The 20132-nt window shown below is 42.2% G+C and overlaps 1 protein-coding gene across 3 annotated transcripts in view; it reads left to right on the top strand.

Moving 5' to 3' along the window:
* The first annotated feature begins 19230 nt into the window (after positions 1-19230).
* The window catches only part of RAMP1 (receptor activity modifying protein 1), a 69016-nt gene continuing 68114 nt past the window's right edge, over positions 19231-20132 (top strand). For all 3 annotated transcript variants that reach the window (XR_014491524.1, XR_014491525.1, XM_083355063.1), the window contains exon 1: positions 19231-19474. Coding sequence is in view for 1 of the 3 variants with exons in the window: in XM_083355063.1 (XP_083211189.1) it covers positions 19423-19474 (52 nt within the window). In the remaining 2 variants the exon portion in view is untranslated. The remainder of the gene's footprint in view (positions 19475-20132) is intronic.

Raw genomic sequence — 20132 nt, 5'->3', positions numbered from 1 at the left:
GACAGATTTATGTCTTCCCTCTTGACCGCTTCGAGTGAAACAATGAAATTGCTCCAACTCCTGTCTAGAGAAGTAAAAATTATGGAGAGCATGTTCACATCAGACACAGGAAAATCTCTGGAAATGAATTCTGCCCTGAGTGCCTTTAATTTTGCAAGATGTTCAGGCATGCTGGCACCAAATTTCAGTTTGGTTGTATAAAGCTCAGTTGTGTATCTGGTGATGGAACCAATGGTATCACTGTTGAATAATTTATATAACAGTTCCCAGACCTGAGCAGCTCTGAGACCAGCTGGGATGCTAGGGAACAAGTTATTGTCCAGAGAACTGAGTAGAGCAGAATAAGCCTGCAAGTGTCGCAGCTCTTCTTGACGTCCCCATGGGGGAGGGGGTGGTTTCTGAACCATTTGTAGAATCCCATTCTTTAAGAGATATAGCTGTATATCTTTACTCCAACTGCTATAATTTTCTCCCCCTAGTTGTAGTTTTTTAAAATCTCTAGGAAGATCTGTGGCTAGAAACTCAGACCCATATTTAAAGAAATCTGAGATGTCCATTGATGTAAAAGGAAGCAGAAAAGTGTTTCCTAGAGTGGATGAGGAGGGAATCCTTTCAGTTCCTTTATCATTAAAAGGGAAAGGTGTCCCTCTAGTGGACAAGGAGGGAATTTTTTCTTGTTGCTTATTTATTAACTCCAGATGGGCGTGCCCGGAAACCATGTGACCCTGGGGAGGGCGTTGTTCAGGATTTCTCCCTTCTTCCCATGAGGCATTGGGGGGGCGGAGCCCAGATTTGCCAGTTCGGAGCTGCCGCAATGGATCCTCCTGAGAGTCAAAGGCACATGGATTTTCAGCATTGCCTGGCTTGCCTGGCTGGCCCTGAAGACCTGAAGAGAAGGTGGGAGGCCGCAGGGGTTGATTGTTGGGAGGCTGCAGGCTGGATTCCCCCCGGTAGTTGGGCCCTGGGGAGAGGATGGGAGGCCTTGGGGGGGTGTGGGCACCCCTGACGTCTGCTTGGCCCCCAGGGCCATAGTCAGGACTTGGATGGCCATTTTAATTGCATTTGTACTTGTATTAGTATCGGCTGGGCAGATCTCATCGCCATCATAGGCCTTTAGGCTTTGTGGGGGGGAGAAATCAGGAATATGCATGCTGCCTTGGTCGGATGTCAGGAATTGCATGTCATTTCTGCTGTATGCCAGGGACTGCTGGCTATTCTGGTTGGATGCCAGGGACTGCTGGCTTTCCAGGCTTAAAAAGTCTTTGTCTCTGTTAGACCATGTAGGGTTATAGGGGGCCGCCATCTTGTTTCCTGTTCCAGACCATGTGGGCGGAGCCATCTTGTTTCCGCTTGCCCCAGGAAGCTGTAGCTCACAGCTGGGGGGCGGGTTCGCGCCAAAAGCCCTGGGGTCCCGGGGTCACTAAGGGTGGCAGGCGCCATATTTGGGAGCCTCGTGGTGTCTGAGGGTTTCTGAGGCTTCGGTTTCCTGGGCTGCCTTCCCCCTCCCTTTCCCCTGCATTGCAAGGATCTCTTTAAGCAGCTCTTCACGTTCCTGTGCAGTCAGTTTACTCACGCGGCGTTTGGTTTCAGCCAGGTCCGTCTCTGCAGCATCTGAGCAGTCTTGGACAGTCTGCAAACCTTGTATGCTCTCCTCTGTGGTGTTCAGTTGTAGAGAGGCATGTGAAGGGGTCCTGGACGCTCTGCTGGATCCTCTGACAGAATGAAGGTCATTTGCGCTCTCATCTGCAGCTGAGGTTGCTTCAGGGACTGAAGTCTTGGATGTAGGCAGGGAGGCTGTCTTCGATCGATGACTTCTAGTCACGATAGTAGAAGTCCTGCCATCTGTTATGAATGGATTGGAGCCGGGTCTTCCAGACATCTTGTTGGCTAGTTCCTAGCTGGCTTGGAAGCTTTCCTTTAAACCATCCTCTGGCTACCAACTTGTGAGGTGTTCTCACAATGAATCGTTAAAGGTGCTTCCAAGCAAAGGCATCACGCAGAGATGCAATCATATTAGCTTTATTCAATGATAGATCAAAGAGAAAGAAATACTTGGCATGAAAGCATTCATGCCTGCATGTGAGAGAGAAATAAAATAAAAGGAAATAAGCTAGTATTACATGACTAAAATAGAGGTTAGGAGTAGAGATAGAACTGGAACAAAGAAGCTAGAACAAAGTGCAGCCCCTCGTGCAGAGGTATTTATGGGGGGTCTTGGCCCCTCCTTGACCATAAAACACTCTCACCAATGGGGCTGTGGGTCCGAGACCCTTGGCTCATCAGTGGAAGCAAAGAAGCCTCTTTGCCTCCATCTGATGATCCTTTTGGGGAACTGCCAATGGCTGGCACTAATCACCTAACACCTACAACCAGTAGCAGCCCAGCCGATTTCGCGGCACTTTTGGACTTTGGTTTGGGCCGACCGGGACAGGCCAGCCAAAGAGACTAGAGTTGTTTTGACTCCACCGAACTGCAGAGCCTGGGTCTCCCCAGCCTGGCAGGCAAGCCAGTAGACTGGGAGTTCCCGGTAAGCCCCCGACATTCTGAATGAGCACGAAGACCACCTAAGTATCTACAAGACTTTGTAAGCAAATGAGAGTTTGTGCTATCCAGGGGGAAGGGGTGTAATGTACTGGCCTTATATGCTGTAATTACTTATTTATGTTTAAACTGTTTGCTAATGACTGAATTCACTTGCATGTTTTGTAACGGTTGCTGGGCCAGACTAGACTGGCTGTCTCCAGTCGATTAAGTAGGTTTTGGGGCAGGAAACTGCTGCTTTAAATTTATTGGTCGCCGCCTAGAGGCCAAATGTATAAATAGCTGCACAGCAGCTATTAGTTTGCTTCTGTTATGTTTTGACCTTCAGTAAAGCCTGTTGCTGTTTGAACCCTCCGTCTTGCTCAATGCCTGCAAGAACTGAATACACAACAATATTCATTTTATAGATGATTATTATATTTGTTTTAAATATCTGAAAAGTATTATAGGTAGTATAACTACATTTTGTATAAGTAATTATTATACATTAAAACACATTTCAACAGTCTTTCCTTTCTCCTCTACACATGGCATGCCTACCAAATCAAAGTGTGGTAAGGAATCTGTTTCTCTAGTAATTTTAATTCAGGCAAATAATATTAAATATATACCCTAGTTTCATTTTGTACATTTAAGTATCTTCCTCAGAACTTTCTGAAGAAATCCAGTGAAAACTTTCATGACAACAATTGTAGGACTATTTTATTATACCATGGTCAAATACTTAATATAGGATTGACTGAAAATGAATAAATGGTGAGAATACTTTATTGTTATGAGTTACTCACAGATACATAATTTTTTATACATTGATCTTTCCAGGACCCCTTGGAATGGAGCAATATCACTAGCAAAGATTTTTTATATAATCTTTATTGATTATTTACAATAAGAATGACAACAGAATAATACATAGGGAAAGGGACAAGGGGTTTAAAGACACAAACCATATAATCATGTAACACAAACCGTGGAAAACAAACAAAACAGACCGAGAGTTATATCTACTCTCCTATTAACAAAAATATATCATCCCAGCTAAACTTTCCAATGCATAGAATATCCTCATTAAAAGAAAAGCAAAACTACCATTGGTCTTGTCAACCTTGTAAGCCTAATAAATTACACAGATCAATTAAGTGGGCGATCTCATCACTCGTCTCCTGAGTTGAACCTTCTTTTAAGCCATACAAAACATTTGTTCCAACTTATATTATATAGTGATTCACTTTTATCTATTAAAATGTACGTTAACCTGTCCATCTTGGCACAACGAAGAATCTTGTTTATTATCAAATGGTCAGGAGGTATGTCGGGTCCTTCCACAACTGGGCAAAGGCCATCCTTGCCGCTGTTGAGACATGAACAAATATATACCAATCTCTTTTGTTGATATTGTCCGGTCTTATACCCAATAAGTAGAGGTCTGGCTGCATAGGGAAACTCACGCTTGTTATTTCCAACAGCCACTGTTGAATTTTTCTCCAATATCATCGGGCATATAAACAGTTCCACCATTGGTGAAAGAAGGTACCCTTGGCCGAGCAACATTTCCAGCATCTATCAGAAGATCCTGGAAACATTTTAGTGATTCTAACAGGGGGTAGATACCAACGGTAGATCATTTTATAGAAATTTTCCTTAAAGAAGGAGGATAGAGTCAGCTTCATAGTCATTCCATAAGTTCTGCCACATATCAAGCTGTATTGTCCTCCCGATATTTCTCCCCCAGGCAATCATTGTGTCTTTTACAATTTCTTCCGTCATAAAGCTGGACAGAAGATTGTATGCATTAGAGATAAATTTCCTTTGACTGCCCAAAAGGACTTTATCAATTGTTTGTAGCTGAAGAGCAATACCATACTCTTGTTTGTCTCTGGCAGTTCTAGTTTGTATTTGGGCATAGGACCACCAATCTATACTGTATCCTCTAATTTGAAGATCGGCTCTGGATCTAAGTCTCCCACCTTCATCCAACAAGTCACCATAAGTCTAATTTCTCTCTATTCCCCGGGAGAAGAGGAGGGGGTGAGGCCCCAGGAAGGGGTTGAGCTCTCCGGGGCCGCCTAAGCTTTAAGTTTGGGCGGCTGAAGGATCGAGCCCCCCCCGAAGCCTGGGTTTGCTCCGGGCTGTGCAGCGTCTCTGCTCTGTGATTTTTGGAGCAGAGCCAAGCGTTAGCAACCACCCCTGCCAGAAAGAAAGACTCTTGAGTATCAAGACGCAGGCAGAGCGGTACAGGAGGTCAAGGTGAAGTGGACTTTTATCTTTACTCTCTAGCTCAACGGATTTTATGGATTAAAAGTGAAAGTGCGCAACAAGTGAAAGTGGGGAAAGATGGCGACGAAAGCCTCTAAAGTTCTTCGGAGTGCGGGGGCTTCCCCGGTGCAACAGACTTCATTGCAAGCTTTGCTCCCTCCTGCACCTGCTCCGGCACTGACTCTTAAAGATTTACAGGATGCCTTTGAAAAGCAAACACAATTAATGTCAGATATGATGGAAAAGCTGGAGGAGAAATTGGAGGAGAAAATGGAAGAGAAGTTGGAAGAGAAGTTTAGAGCAATGAGGGCAGACATCTTGTCTACAATTGAAAATGTGGCTGTATGTGTGCAAAGCTTGGATGAAAAAGTGGAGGATCTTAGTCAAAAGAACTCTATATTAGAAGTAAAAGTATTAGAGCATGAAAATATAAGGGATAAAATGGATGGAGACTTGAGTCTGGTCCAGTACCATCAGATGGAGTTTGCTATCAGAATCAGGGGCTTAAAAGAGAATCCTAAAGAAGATTTAAAGCAGCTGATCTCCGAGGCTTTGGAAGTGATACTGGGCCAATCAGCAGCTGAAATTGAGGGAAGTATAGATAAAATCTTTCATGTGAACTCCTGGATTGCAAGGCAGAGGAAGTTACCTAGAGATGTGGTGGTTTACTTTACAAAGAGAGCAATTAGGGATGAAGTTATTCAAGTTGCTTATGATACTAAGTTTGTGGTTGCTGAGCAAGAAGTTCTGGTTTTAAAAGAGATTCCTCCAAAGATTTTAAGGAGAAGGAAAGATTTTGCCTTCCTAGCACAGGAACTTAAGAAATGTGACATCAAGTTTAGATGGGAGATCCCAGTGGGCATGGTGGTGATGCATGAAGGTAAAAGACACCGTCTGGTTACAGTGACTCAGGCACGTGATTTTTACAGCACATTTTTAAAAGCAACCCCTCTATCACTTCTGGAAGCTGTAAAGGGATATGGCGAGGGAAAGCCTCAAGATGCTGATGGAACACAGACAGAGGAGAATGGTGCTGGAGGGGATCAAATTACAGTTTCATTGGTAGCTGCTGGAGAGCAGAGGATGACGCGTGCCGCTTTAAGACGAGTGAGACAAGAGCAAGAACAAGATCAGCAGAAAGTTATGGAACCTCCAAAGCGTACTTACAGTGAAGCTGTGGGAGGGGCGCGGCCTAAGGAAGTTAAAGGGGTCCTGGCAGACGTGCTCCAGAAGCTTCGGGATGCCAAGAATGGTGACTAAGTTCCTAACCTGGAATGTTAATGGATTAAATTTACCACAGAAGAGAAAGAAAGTTTTTCAATATTTAAAACAATTTAAGACTGACGTTATTTGCTTGCAAGAAACGCATATTAGGGTTATGGACCAAAAGTACTTGTTGAATTCAAGGTTGGGTACGCAATTTATTGCTTCTGCAATGAATAAGAAAAATGGAGTGGTTATTTATGTTAAGAATACTCTGACAGTGGAACTAATTGAAGTAGATAAGCAAAGAAGATATGTTATGATAGATTTGCTGTTAGAAGGCAAAAAAACGCTTTTAGTTGGACTGTATGCTCCAAATCAACAACAAGCTGACTTTTATAGTTCACTACATACAAAGATTACCCAGTTGGATTATAAATCTTTTATTTTTATGGGAGATTGGAATGGTGTCTTGGATGTACAGCTGGACAAATCGGGTTTTTTTAAACATGCCCCGAGTCATGCTAGACCGCCTAAATCTTTCTTTAAAATGAAGGATGATCTGGAATTACGAGACATTTGGCGTGAAACGCATTTACTTGAAAAGGATTATACTTTTTTTTCTGATAGACACCAATCTTTTTCCAGGATTGATTTTATATTACTGACTAATGATTTTTTTTTCTAGGATTAAGAAGATAAAGATCTGTGCAAGAACTATATCTGACCATAGTCCAGTCTGGTTAGAGATCAATAAGGACAATAGAGATAGGCGCTCCTGGAGCGTAAATGAGAATTTGTTTAGAAATCAGAGAAATGTGGAAGAATGCAAAAAGCAGATGAAAGACTTTTTTGAAATCAATATGAACAAGGATACTTCTATGGACATGGTTTGGGATGCTAGCAAAGCTTATATGAGAGGGGTGTTAATATATATGAATAATAAATACAGACGTAATACGGAAATTAGGAGGAAAGAACTGGAGAATGAAATTAGGGAAAAAGAAAAGGCCCGAATTTTGAATCCATCGGATGTGAAGATTAAAGAGGTTATTAACTTGTTAAGAGGACAATGTGATAAGTTGATGGCTGATCAGGTGGCAACTAACTTACGGTTTGTTAGGCATAACACTTTTTGCAATGCCAATAAACCAGGTAGGTGGCTAGCTTACAGGTTAAGGAAAAAACAAAGGGCCTCTAACATAGATAAAATTGAATACAAAGAATCTGGAGGAATGGCAGAGAGGTATCAATAAATTTGTCTGGGCAGGGAAAAGGCCACGAGTTAAACTTAAGATTATGCAGGATACTCGTGAAAGAGGTGGTCTTAAAATGCCTAATCTTAAATTATATTATGAAGCTGCTGCGTTAGCAGGTATAAGTGATTGGATTAATTTGACACAAGAGAGATTATTAAATCTTGAGGGCCATGATTTGCTGTTTGGCTGGCATGCATATTTGTTGTATGATAAGAAGGTAGATAATGTGTTTAGAGTGCATATTTTAAGACAGGCATTGCTGAGCGTTTGGAAGAAGTATAGACATAAGTTAGACTGTAAGATACCATTGTGGGCAATTCCAAAACACGCAATAGAAAATATAAATGTTGGTTTTAAACATGATGTGACTACGTATAAAGAGATTTTAAGCTTGGAAAGAAATGTCTGGTGTCTGAAACCATATAGCCTCTTGCGAGATGAGAAGATTGTTCAAACTTGGTTTCAATATATTCAGCTACGGGCCAGGTGGAAAGAAGACCAGAAAATTGGTTTTACAATGACTGATGAAAATCTGATAAAGCAAATTAGAAATCAGGGACCAGCACATATTAAACGGATATATCTTGCATTGATAGAGATTGACTCAGAAACAGAACTTGTTAAGGACTGTATGATAAAATGGGCCCAAAACATCCAAGAAGTTATTACAATGGACACGTGGGAAAAGATTTGGGTGAGGAACGTAAAATTTACACAAGCTCAAAATTTAAGAGAGAACTTTTATAAAATGTTTTATAGATGGCATCTAGATCCTAAAAAGCTTGCAAGTATGTATCCGAATTATCAGCCAAAATGCTGGAGGTGTGGTGATGAAGATGCAACATATTTTCACATATGGTGGACTTGCAAAAAGGTTAAGGCCTTCTGGATAAAAATTTGGTGGAATATGCAGAAGATTTTCAAGCAAAGGATAAAGTTTTGTCCGCAACTTTTTTTGTTGGGAATAATTACAGATGCTACGGTTGTGGACACTAAGTTGATGTTGAATTTAATTACGGCAGCAAGACTCTTAATAGGTCAGTATTGGAAGAAAGAGGAACTGCCGACCATAGAAGAATGGACTTTAAAGGTTTCTGACCTGGCAGAGATGGCAAAGATTTCGGCTTATTTGAAAGATCACTCGCAAGAACGTTATATTATGGAATGGAGAAAATGGATTGAGTATATCCAGAACAAATATAGGACTAAAAAATTTCATGTAGCATTTGAATAAGTCTTCCTTTTCTTTTTCTTTTTTTCCTTTTTTCTCTCTATATATTTAATATTAATAGTGTTTGTATTATCCTATATGAGCCAGAGAGTGATAGATTTTAGAGTTTATGGTTGTTAGCATATGGATGTTTATGATGGTTTTTTTTTGTTTTTATACCTTGTACTTAGCTCTGGGAAGTCGGGGGGGGGGGGAGGGGGAGAGGGGTAGGGAGGGAGGGAAAGGGGAGGGGGAGGGGGGACTGTTAAAGATAAAATGTATGTTAAAACTTTTCAATAAAAAAAAATTGAATACAAAGGAAAGGTTGTGTTTCAACAGGATCTTATCAAGGAAGCCTTTGTGGAATTTTATTCTAAACTATATGTTAAGGAGAAGATTAATGAAACAGATATTGATGTATATTTGAAGAATGCTAGCATCCCGGCTCTTACACAGGAACAAAAGGAGGAGATTAATCAATTGATAACAGAAGAAGAAATTTTTATAGCAATTAAGGAATTGAAGTTGGATAAAGCGCCAGGTACGGATGGTCTGACTGCAGTCTACTACAAACATCTACAATTGGAGCTGATAAAGCCATTAAGGGAATTGTTTCAGACAATTCAGAAGGGGGGAAAGGGGCCTCCGTCTTGGAGAACTGCTTTTATTTCTTTGATTCCGAAGGAAGATCAAGATGCTACTCAAGTAAAAAACTACAGACCAATATCACTTTTAAATACAGACTACAAGATATTTGCTAAGGTATTAGCTAATAGATTGATGAGGGTTTTGCAACAGATGATTCATGGGGATCAAACCGGGTTTATTAGTGGTAGACAAATGAAAAATAATGTGAGGCATATAGTTGATGTGGTGGAGTTTTTGGAAAGGAACAACCAGATCCCTGCGGCGCTAATTTTCTTAGATGCTGAAAAAGCTTTTGATCAATTGAATTGGCAATTTTTGATGAAAGTTTTAGATAAAATGAATTTTGGGGATAAATTTTTACAACCAATTAGAGCATTATATCAAAAACAAACTGCCCGAATAATAGTTAACAATAGTCTGACTGAAGTATGCAATATTGAGAAGGGCACAAGACAAGGGTGTCCGTTATCACCTTTATTATTTGTTTTAACATTGGAGATATTATTGATAAAAATACGGAATTCGGAAAAAATTAAGGGTATTCAAATTAGACATCAGGATTATAGATTGAGGGCATTTGCAGATGATCTGGTTGTTACGGTGACTCAGCCAGAAAGCTCTGTTGTGGACCTGATGGAGATAATAATGCAATATGGGAAGGTTTCTGGATTTAAGGTTAATGTACAAAAAACAAAAATTTTGGCCAAAAATATGACAATACCGCAAAAGGCCCTTTTAGAAGGATCAACTGGATTTGAGATTGTTAAAAGGGTTAAATATTTGGGGGTGTATCTGTCACCCTCAAATGCAAAGTTATATAAAAATAATTATGAAAAGTTATGGGGAAAAATTCAAAAAGAATTGGAGAGTTGGGAAAAATTACAATTGTCTTTACTGGGAAGAATTGCAGCAGTGAAAATGAATGTCCTGCCTAAATTTTTATTTTTATTCCAAATGATACCGATTCTTAAAAAAGATTCAAATTTGGAAGAATGGCAACGGGGTATCAATAAATTTGTGTGGGCAGGGAAAAGGCCACGAATTAAACTTAAGATTATGCAGGATACTCGTGAAAGAGGTGGTCTTAAAATGCCTAATCTTAAATTATATTATGAAGCTGCTGCGTTGTCAGGAATAAGTGATTGGATTAATTTGACACAAGGGAGATTATTAAATCTTGAGGGCCACGACTTGTTATTTGGCTGGCATGCATATTTGTTGTATGATAAGAAGGTAGATAATGTATTTAAAGTGCATATTTTAAGACAGGCATTGTTGAGAGTTTGGAAGAAGTATAGACATAAGTTAGACTGCAAGATGCCGTTGTGGGCAATCCCGAAACATGCAATAGAAAACATAAATGTAGGCTTCAAACATGATGTGACTACGTATAAGGAGATCTTAAGTTTGGAAAGGAATGTCTGGTGTTTGAAGCCATACAATCTCTTGCGAGATGAGAAGATTGTTCAAACTTGGTTCCAATATACTCAATTACGTGCCAGGTAGAAAGAAGACCAGAAAATTGGTTTCTCAATGACTGATGAAAATTTGATAAAGCAAATTAGAAATCAGGGTCCAGCACATATTAAACGGATTTATCTTGCATTGATAGATATTGACTCAGAAATAGAACTTGTTAAAGACTGTATGATAAAATGGGCCCAGAATATCCAAGAAGTTATTACAATGGATACTTGGGAAAAGATCTGGGTGAGGAACATAAAATTCACGCAAGCCCAAAACCTAAGAGAGAACTTTTATAAAATGTTTTATAGATGGCATTTAGATCCTAAAAAGCTTGCAATTATGTATCCGAATTATCAACCTAAATGTTGGAGATGTGGTGGTGAAGATGCAACGTATTTTCACATATGGTGGACCTGCAAAAAGGTTAAGGCTTTTTGGATAAAAATTTGGTGGAATATGCAGAAGATCTTTAAGCAAAGGATAAAGTTTTGTCCACAATTGTTTTTGCTGGGCATAATTACAGATGCTACTGTTGTGGACATTAAGTTGATGTTGAATTTAATTAGAGCAGCAAGACTCTTAATAGGTCAATATTGGAAAAAGGAGGAACTGCCGACTATAGAAGACTGGACTCTAAAGGTTTCTGACCTGGCGGAAATGGCAAAGATTTCGGCTTACTTGAAAGATCATTCGCAAGAACGTTATATTATGGAGTGGAAAAAGTGGAGTGATTATATTCAGAACAAATATGGGACTAAAAAGTTTCATTTAGCATTTGAATAAGTTTCCTTTTCTTTTTTCTTTTTTTTCTTTTTATATGTAACATTAGTATTGCTTGTAGTCATTTTATATGAGCTAGAGGGTGATAGAATTAATAGTTTATTGTTTTTAGCATATGGATGTTTATGATTGTTCTTTGTTTTTATACCTTGTACTTAGCTCTGGGAAGTCGGGGGGGGGGGAGGGGGAATGGGGGGGAGGGATAGGGAGGGTTAGGTAGGGGTGGGGGGAGGGGGGGATTGTTAAAGATAAAATGTACTGTAAAACTTTTAAAAAAAATAAATATAAAAACCAAATCGTCAGCGAATGCTTGAAGTTTATATTCCTCCCCTTTTACTTTTAAGCCCTTAATTTCCGAATCCTGTCTAATCGTCTGAAGAAATGGTTCCAGAGTTAAAATAAAAAGCAGCGGTGAAAGAGGGCATCTTTGTCTGGTACCCTTACAAATCTGTATCTCCTCTGATATTAATCCATTGAGCAGCAAACTTGCCAACTGTTTAGCATAAATAGTGTCACAGACATCCTCAATGATGAAACACAAACACGGCCAAGGAACGGGTGACAAGGTTTATTCTTCCCACACAAACAGAAAAACCGCAATAAAGTCAGCGTTGGCAGCATCCTGCTCCAACGCTCCTTTTATCACCAGGCCACGCCTCAACCCCACCCCACCGGTACAAGTCAGCATCCGCCCGCTAACCCATAAAGACCCTGCCCACAACCCTGTGCGCTGGCTCCCCTCCGTGCTTCCCACCGACAACCCGCAGGGCCACCCGCCAGGTAAGCCCCGTCCCTACGCAACCCCACCCATGCTCCCCCTGGAGCCCACTACCCACCACCCTTCACCATGGCACGCCCCTCACTGGCTCGCCCGAAGGTCCGGCCGACGGAAAGGGCAGCGCAGCCATGGCCACCAACTGGCTGGCTGCTGCCTGCGTCGGCCTGGTCCATTCGGGCCCCATCCGGGCACAGGCATCGGCTGGTTGGTGGCAGGCGCAGCCGGTGGCTCCGGTACCAGCCACTCAGGCACCGTGGGGTCTATTTTGCCATCACCGTCCTCCCGTGCAGGCGTGAGTGTCATTTGCTGGAAGGCAGTGGGTGCGGTTGGTGGCTCCGGTACCGGCCGCTCAGGTGCTATGCTGCCGCTGCTGCCGTGCTGCCTCTACCGTCTCTTGGCGGCTGATGGGGAGGGGCGTCAGCCAGCTTCTGACGGTCAGGTGCCGCACGGGGAATTGCTCTGCTGTGCTGGGGAGAGAGAACGGCTCTCCAGGAGGAGGAGGGGACACCGGAGTCATCAGGTGAGCCGACGTGCTAAGGTGTCCCCGAAGAGTGACAAGCCAGCAGGGCTTGACAGTCGGCTCCCCCTACCAAAGACCCACCTGAAAGGGAAGGACAAACAGATGGACGGTCGCTGACCCAGGCCATCAAGTCTCCAGTGCCACCCCCTGGCTTGTTTGGGTGTTTATGGTGGAAAGCCGTGACCAAACGGGCCACTCGGACGTCCGCCTGCCCCACCCAGGAGGCTTCCGTCATTGGGTATCCCTTCCACAGCACTAGGTACTGTAACCGGCCCCTCCGTATCCTTGAGTCAAGAACCACCTGTATTTCATACTGGTCCCCATGGATGGGGCCCGGTGCTTCTCCATCCCCCTCCCTGGGCAGACCCTGAGGGAGCTAGATGAGAGGGGCAAAGTAACTACTCATTGTGCCTTCCAGAAACACCATCTCCAGGTCAAAGCTATGGGAATGGAATGCTGGCTAACTAGCCAGCCCACTGTTGAAGAAACAGTTACCAAAACAATTTATTCAAATATAATTGGACAATAAGGGACTATCAAGGGGGAGAAACTGGACAGGGAAAGTTAACTTGGAAAATTTGGTACATGAATCTTTAGTTCTGGCTTTGCTACACAAGTAGCAATTTATGACTTCAGTTGAGCCCAAAATTTATGTTGCTAAGTGAAAAAATTGTTAAGTGAGTTTTGCCCCATTTTACAACTTTTCTTGTTAATTGAATTACTGCAGTTGCTAAATTAGTAACACAGTTGTTAAGTGAATCTGGTTTTCCCATTGACTGCTTGTCAGAAGGTCGCAAAAGGGGGAAATCACATGACTCGGGGACACTTCAACTGTCATAAATGTGAGTTAGTTGTCAGGCATCCATATGTGATTGTGAGGATGCTGTAATGGTTATAAGTGTGAAAATGGTCATAAGTTACTTTTTTTAGTACCATTATAACTTTAAATGGTCATTAAATGAACTGTTGTAAGTCGAGGACTATCTGTACTGTAATCCAGGGCTTTTCAACCTTTTCACTATTGTACCACTTTTAGGATAAGGCAATATCCGAGTCACCCAGCAAGTTGTCAAACACTTGAGCAAAAAAAAAAAAAAGGAAAAAAATGATAAAGTACAGGTAGTCCTCAACTTACAACAATTTGCTTAGCGAATGTTCGAAGTTATGACAGCACTAAAAAGTGACTTATGACCATTTTCTACACTTATGACTGTTGCAGCATCCCCAGGGTCATGTGATTTACATTCAGATGCTTGGCAACTGATTCACACTTATGATGGTCACAGTGTCCCAGGGTCATGTGATCACCTTTAGCAACTTTCTGACAAGCAAAGTCAATGGCCGGGGTGGGGCAGCTCATCACTCAGGTTGTAGGGTGCCTGCGTGCCATATCATGTTGGCATTTAGGAATGATTGGAATTCTGCTGCTGTGAATTATGCCCCATTGTCAGAAACGATGACATCTGGCAGACCGTGTGTGGCAAATAGCCAGCTTAGCTCCTGGATGAACCTGGCAGTTGTCATTGATGGGACAGGTACTACTTCCAATAACTTGGAATAGCTATCCACAACAATGAGGAATACCTGTCCCTTGAATGGGCCTGCAAATTCAATGTGCACGCGAAACCAAGGGGTGTGCGAGGTCTCCCAGCAGTGCACGGGTGCTTGAGACATCTCTGGAAAGGTCTCTTGGCAGACCTGATAGCTCCTTACTTGGGTTTCAATGTCTTTAGCCAGGCCGGCCACCACAAATAGCTCCTGGCTAAAGCCTTCATTCTTACGATTCCGGGGTGCCCTTCATGTAGGGAATCTAGCACCCTGGCTTGAAGACTGGGTGGGACGATGACCCTGCTCCCCCATAGTACAGAACCCTTGTGGGCTGATAGTTCATCTTTTCTGCATGCATAGTGCTGGAACTCTGGGCCTGGGCGGGTTTCTGGCCATCCCCTCAACACCCAGTTGAGAATGCGGCTGAGTGTTTTGTCTGTGATGCATGCAGGGCTGTTTCTGGAAGGTCCTGGATTGCTGCCAGAGCTGGGTCTGTATCCATCTGCAACAGAGGCAGTCGGCTGAGCACATCGGCGTGGCCCATTTCCCTCCTTGGCTTGTGGACTAACCTGTACAAGTGGGCAGCCATGAAAATTGACCATCTCAGCATCCACAGAGACAGGATCTGTGGAGTCTGCTAATCAGCTGTCAAAAGGCCAAGCAGCAGCTTGTGGTCTGTGAAGAAGGTAAAGGGTCGCCCATATAAGTCGTGGAACTTCTTAATACCTGCAACAATGGCAAGCGCTTCTTAATCGATTTGTGCATAGTTTCTCTAAGCTGATGATAAGGTTCATGAGTAGTATTTGATGGGTTAGCACTGCCCCAATGCCATAAGGTGAAGCATCGCAGGCTGGCATTACTGGCAGTTTTTCATTAAAATGCATCAGCACGGAGTTTGATGACAGCAGTGACTTGACCACCTTAAATGCCCTATCGTGGGTGCTCGACCAGACCCAGGGCACTTTTATGTCCAATAGGTGGTGAAGTGGTTCAGCCAGGGCAGTCTTGTGTGGCAAGAATGAGTGGTAGAAGTTAAGCAGGCCCAGAAATGCTTGCAGTTCCCCCTTGGATTTGGGTCTGTGGGCTTGTTCAATTGCTTTCAACTTGGCCTCTGATGGGTAGATTCCATTAGTGTCAATACAGAACCCCAGGAACTCTGCGGATTCCACACCAATTTGGCACTTGTCTTTTTTTAGATTTAAACCTGCCTCACAGAAGTGTTGCAGTACTGCCCAGAGACATTCTGCTAGGACTGCTGCTGATTCCCCTGCGATTAGGAGGTCATCGAAGTATGGGAAGATGCCTGGTATATTTTTAAGAGTCCGTTCCATGATGCTTTGGAACAACCCAGGGGCTACACTTACCCCCAAACTGCAGGCAGTACACTCGGAATGGCCCTCTGTGCGTGAGGGGGCGTCGGGCTCCCGTTCATTGGATACTTCGCCTCCCTGAGCAATATCCAACCCGGTTCTTCCCTGGGCCCCAATTACCTTTCTGCTGTGGGGGAGCAGTTCATGTTTCTCTCTGGCAACCTCTACAGACTCTGGTGATGTGCCCTTGCTTTCCACAGGCGCGGCACACAGCTGTGTGAAATCTGCACTCTGCCCTTTTATGCTGTCCCCAGCAGGTGGCGCAGTTCAGTGGGGCTGTTGTTTGCTCTGTCGAATGTTGCTGTCTGGGTGGCTCTCTCTGCAACCGATTGATCTCATTGTCTTCATCGGTCTCCCTGGCTCCCTCAGCAGTCTCATGGTGGATTGCCGCAGGGCTGGTGTGTGCTTTTGGTGACCGGAGAGCCTTCATTGCTCCTATGGCAGCCTCATCTGCCATGACTTCCTTGAAAGCATCTTGAAATGTCAGTTTTTCCATGGCAAATAGGTGCTGCTGAAGCTCTTTATTTAACAAACCACAAACAACATGATGAGACTACATATAAGGAAATCTTAAGTTTAGAAAGGAATGTATGGCAATTAAAGCCATATAATATTTTAAAAGAAGAAAAGATTGTACAAACTTGGTTTCAGTATGGGCAATTACAGGCTAGATGGAAAGAGGATCAGAAAACTGGTTTTTCGATGACTGATGAAAATTTGGTAAAGCAAATTAGAGATCAAGGTCAAGCACATATAAAAAGGATATATAATGCATTGATAGAAATTGATTCAGAGACGGAACTTGTTAAAGACTGTATGATAAAGTGGGCTCAGAATTTTCAAGAAGTTATAACAATGGATACTTGGGAAAAGATTTGGGTTAGAAATGTTAAATTCACACAGGCCCAAAATTTAAGACAAATTTTTTACAAAATGCTTTATAGGTGGCACTTAGACCCTAAAAAATTAGCAAGTATGTATCCGAACTGCCAGCCTAAATGTTGGAGGTGTGGTTGTGAGGATGCAATGTATTTTCATATATGGTGGACTTGTAAAAAGGTTAAAGTTTTTGGATTAAAATTTGGTGGAATATACAAAAGATATTTAAGAAAAGGATAGTTTTCTCCACAATTGTTTTTATTGGGTATTATTACAGATACTGCTGCTACAGATATTAAGTTGATGTTGAATTTAATTACGGCAGTTTAAATAAATAATAATAAAATTAATAATAATTTTATTATTATTTTGACGATGGAGAGCTAAAGTGTGATAGAATTTAATGTTTTATTGTTGTTAGCGTATTTTAGATTATGTTTGTATTTTTATACCCTGTATTCAGCTCTGGGAAGTTGGGGAGAGGGGGGGAAGGAGGGGGGCTTTTTTTGTATTCAAAAATGTATTTTAAAACTTTTCAATAAAAAAAACCCACAAACAAGTCTGTCTCTGAAGTGGTCTTCTAAATCTGGAAACTCACAGTTGCATGAACGAACTCAGCTGCTGATTCTCCAGACCTCTGCTCGCATTGCTCAAAAGCATGGCACCAAGCAATTATGGAGTTTTGGCTCAAAATGTTTTTTAACCTCCTCTTGAGGTCTGCATATCTCACTGACTCTATGCTTGCCAGTGCTACCAGGTTTTCTGTGATGTCGAACGTTGCATGCCCGCATGCACAGAGTAGGCTTGCTGCCTTCAGGCCATCGTCTCTGACCTGGTTTGCCCATAGGTAATTGTCAACATGGGAGACATAGGAGCTCCACTGCTCCGGATGGGTGATGTTGAACTCGTTGAGCCAAGTTTAGCCATTCTGGGAGTTCTGTGGGGTCCTGGTTACTGCCCTTGCTGCTGCGGTAGGAGCTGTGTAGCCTTTTTGATCCTGGAGACGAATCCCTCAGGATGTCTGTGCCTCCAGTGTGTCTTACTGGCAGCCAGGGCGGGACGTGGTCCCACCAGGACTCAGTGCCTGGTCTGACACCAAGTGACTTCAGTCTCTTAACTCACACCAGCTCTCTTTCTGCAGCACCCCACCTTCGTCACCACTATTGTGTAGTGGGTTTTGAAGGCAATGACCAGACCGGCATTATACAAAAGTGTTTATTCAACCAAGAACAGAACTGTCAAACATTGGCAACATGCCTGCTCTTTATACTCTAGGGCGCCAACCAATCACAGCACTAGCTTGCTCCCGCTCAAACTTGAATCCTTTGAATTTTCCCTCCAAAACTGTTGGAGGTATCCTAGTTTTACAGCACCATAATATCAATATTAATACATAACAAAGATTACCCAGGAAACTATATGTGTCACTTTGACTCCTATAATGGACAAGGTTTTCAAACAGATTACAGTATCAGTACATTTGTGAGCACTTGTGGGCATGCTAACAGAAGTCGGAATGGATTTATCACAAGTAATTACAGACCAGTCTTATTTCTTTTCTTGATCTTGTTAACTTGGTCAATCAGGAATGTATAAGACATGGTGTATTCCAGTAAAATAAAAACTTTGACAGATTATATTTTCTTAATAAACAGTTAAGTGGGTTATTAATATATTGCTAGTTAGACTTGCAGTAGGCAAAATTAGAAGCTTAGTCCCAAGTCCTGATATTTTAATGTTTTTTTATCAATGACTTTTCAAAGAGTGGTGAGTACTCAAAGTTTTGCAGAGAGCACAAAACTGGGGTAGTGGTGGTATAAGTAAGTAAATAAGTAAGAGAAGATTTAAAATCATATAAATAGACTTGAGCAGTAAGCTGAAATGAATAAATGGAATTTATTCAAGAAGAAATTTAAAGTTCAGCATCTGGCTAGGATAGGTCCTAGTGGCTTGGCAGTAAATGTAAAAATAAGCTGTACTCAAGTCAAATCCAAGTGAAACATAAGCCAACAGTATGATGCAGCTGCTGAAAAGGTAAACACTATTCTGCAGTACAAGAGCAAGGGCATAGTGCTAAGATCATGAGAAGTAGTTTGAAGTACTGTATTTAGTTTTGGGCACCACTACTCAAACATGATAGTGATAAACTGCAGCAAATACTGGGGCAATTGATGGATGAAGGCTCCACAAGCCAAGGCCTATAAGAATGTTAAAGTATCTGGAAGGAGTACTGTATCAGAGATAAAGACACAAAACCACCCTCAAGGATAGCCTTTCCCGCTCCTCTCCGGGCAACGGCCCGTCATACTATCCCAGAAGGAGGTCATACAACAGTGACGGGTGGATAACACTAGAGTTTATTGTCTTTTGCTTTCGACTCTTGGCTACTCTCCATGCTGCTCTCTTTCAACTCTGATCTTTGAGTGAATAATAAAACCCGGAATTCGTGAGCCTTGGTTAATCCACCTTCAGGCAGTCTCAGAAATAGAACCCACAGGAAGAAAAACCTGCAGTTCCGCCAGCACAAATGAGTTTGTTTTAAATATTTTTGCTACGCATATTCCTTCGCCTTGCAAGTGAGTCTGGTGCAAGCTCCCCCTCACGGCAACACCACGGTCCCCCGCCGACCAGCAAGTCCCTGGAGGAAGAAGGAAAACGAACATCATTCCTTCGCTCTTCCTCTGCCCTCCCCAAAACGACCCAATCAGAACTCCCTCCCTTTCCACGTGCCCTTTGTGGTAACTAAATATCCTTCTTCGAAGAAGAACGAAGGCTACGGCTCGTGGGCTCGTTTGCTACGGGCTCGTGTGTTGCCACCTCCCTTAGTAGAGGCTTTGTACGACGTTGAATTGGTTGCACTTGGTCCTGCCCATCTTTCTGTGGAATAATTCGTTCGTCAAAGATTCCTGTTGCTTAAAATAAAGTCCCCTGGCGTCGACAGGCTTCATTCCTCTACTGGAGACATGGCTTTGGGAATGGTCTCCCTACTGAAGCACTGCCTGTGGCTTGGTGTTGGTGAGTGCCGCTTCGTGCCAGTGTAGAACAGAGAAGTGGGCAGGTCATCTATACGTTGAAGTGATATAGGCTAAAATTTGAATGGAGGAATTTAGTTGTGTGTGTGTGTGTCTATATCTATATCTCTCTCTCTCTCTGTGTGTATATATATATATATATATTTGTGTAAATTACTAACAAAGAATTAAAGGGAAACTGAGATGCATTTCTGACTCAGTTTCCCTTTAATTCTTTGTTAGTAATTTACACAAATATATGAATTGTCCGGTGTGACTACTGCCTGTTTGATGGCCTTCAAGATAGGCTGAAAACAGGAAATAAAGATTTGCCCCATGTTTGGGGCCTAGCAAGGTAATCTAAATAGTTAACATTTGAAACATATATATATATATATATATATATATATATATATATATATATATATATATATATATATATATATATATATATATATATATATATATATATATATATATATATATATATATGTTTTCTGAGGTTTTCGCGGGTGCCTGTATGTGGATCCTTGGTTTTTCGGGTTTTTCCGCACGTAGAACTAAAGGTGTAGGCGCAACGTTTCGACGAAATCCCATCCGTCATCATCAGGCTAGTGGTTTCTGCTTCCTTCTTCTGGGAGAAGTATGTGGCTGTTTGTTTT

This window comes from Vipera ursinii (genome assembly GCF_947247035.1).
Source record: "Vipera ursinii genome assembly, chromosome: 2".
NCBI classification, from domain to species: domain Eukaryota; kingdom Metazoa; phylum Chordata; class Lepidosauria; order Squamata; family Viperidae; genus Vipera; species Vipera ursinii.
This window is presented reverse-complemented; position numbering and strand designations above follow the sequence as displayed.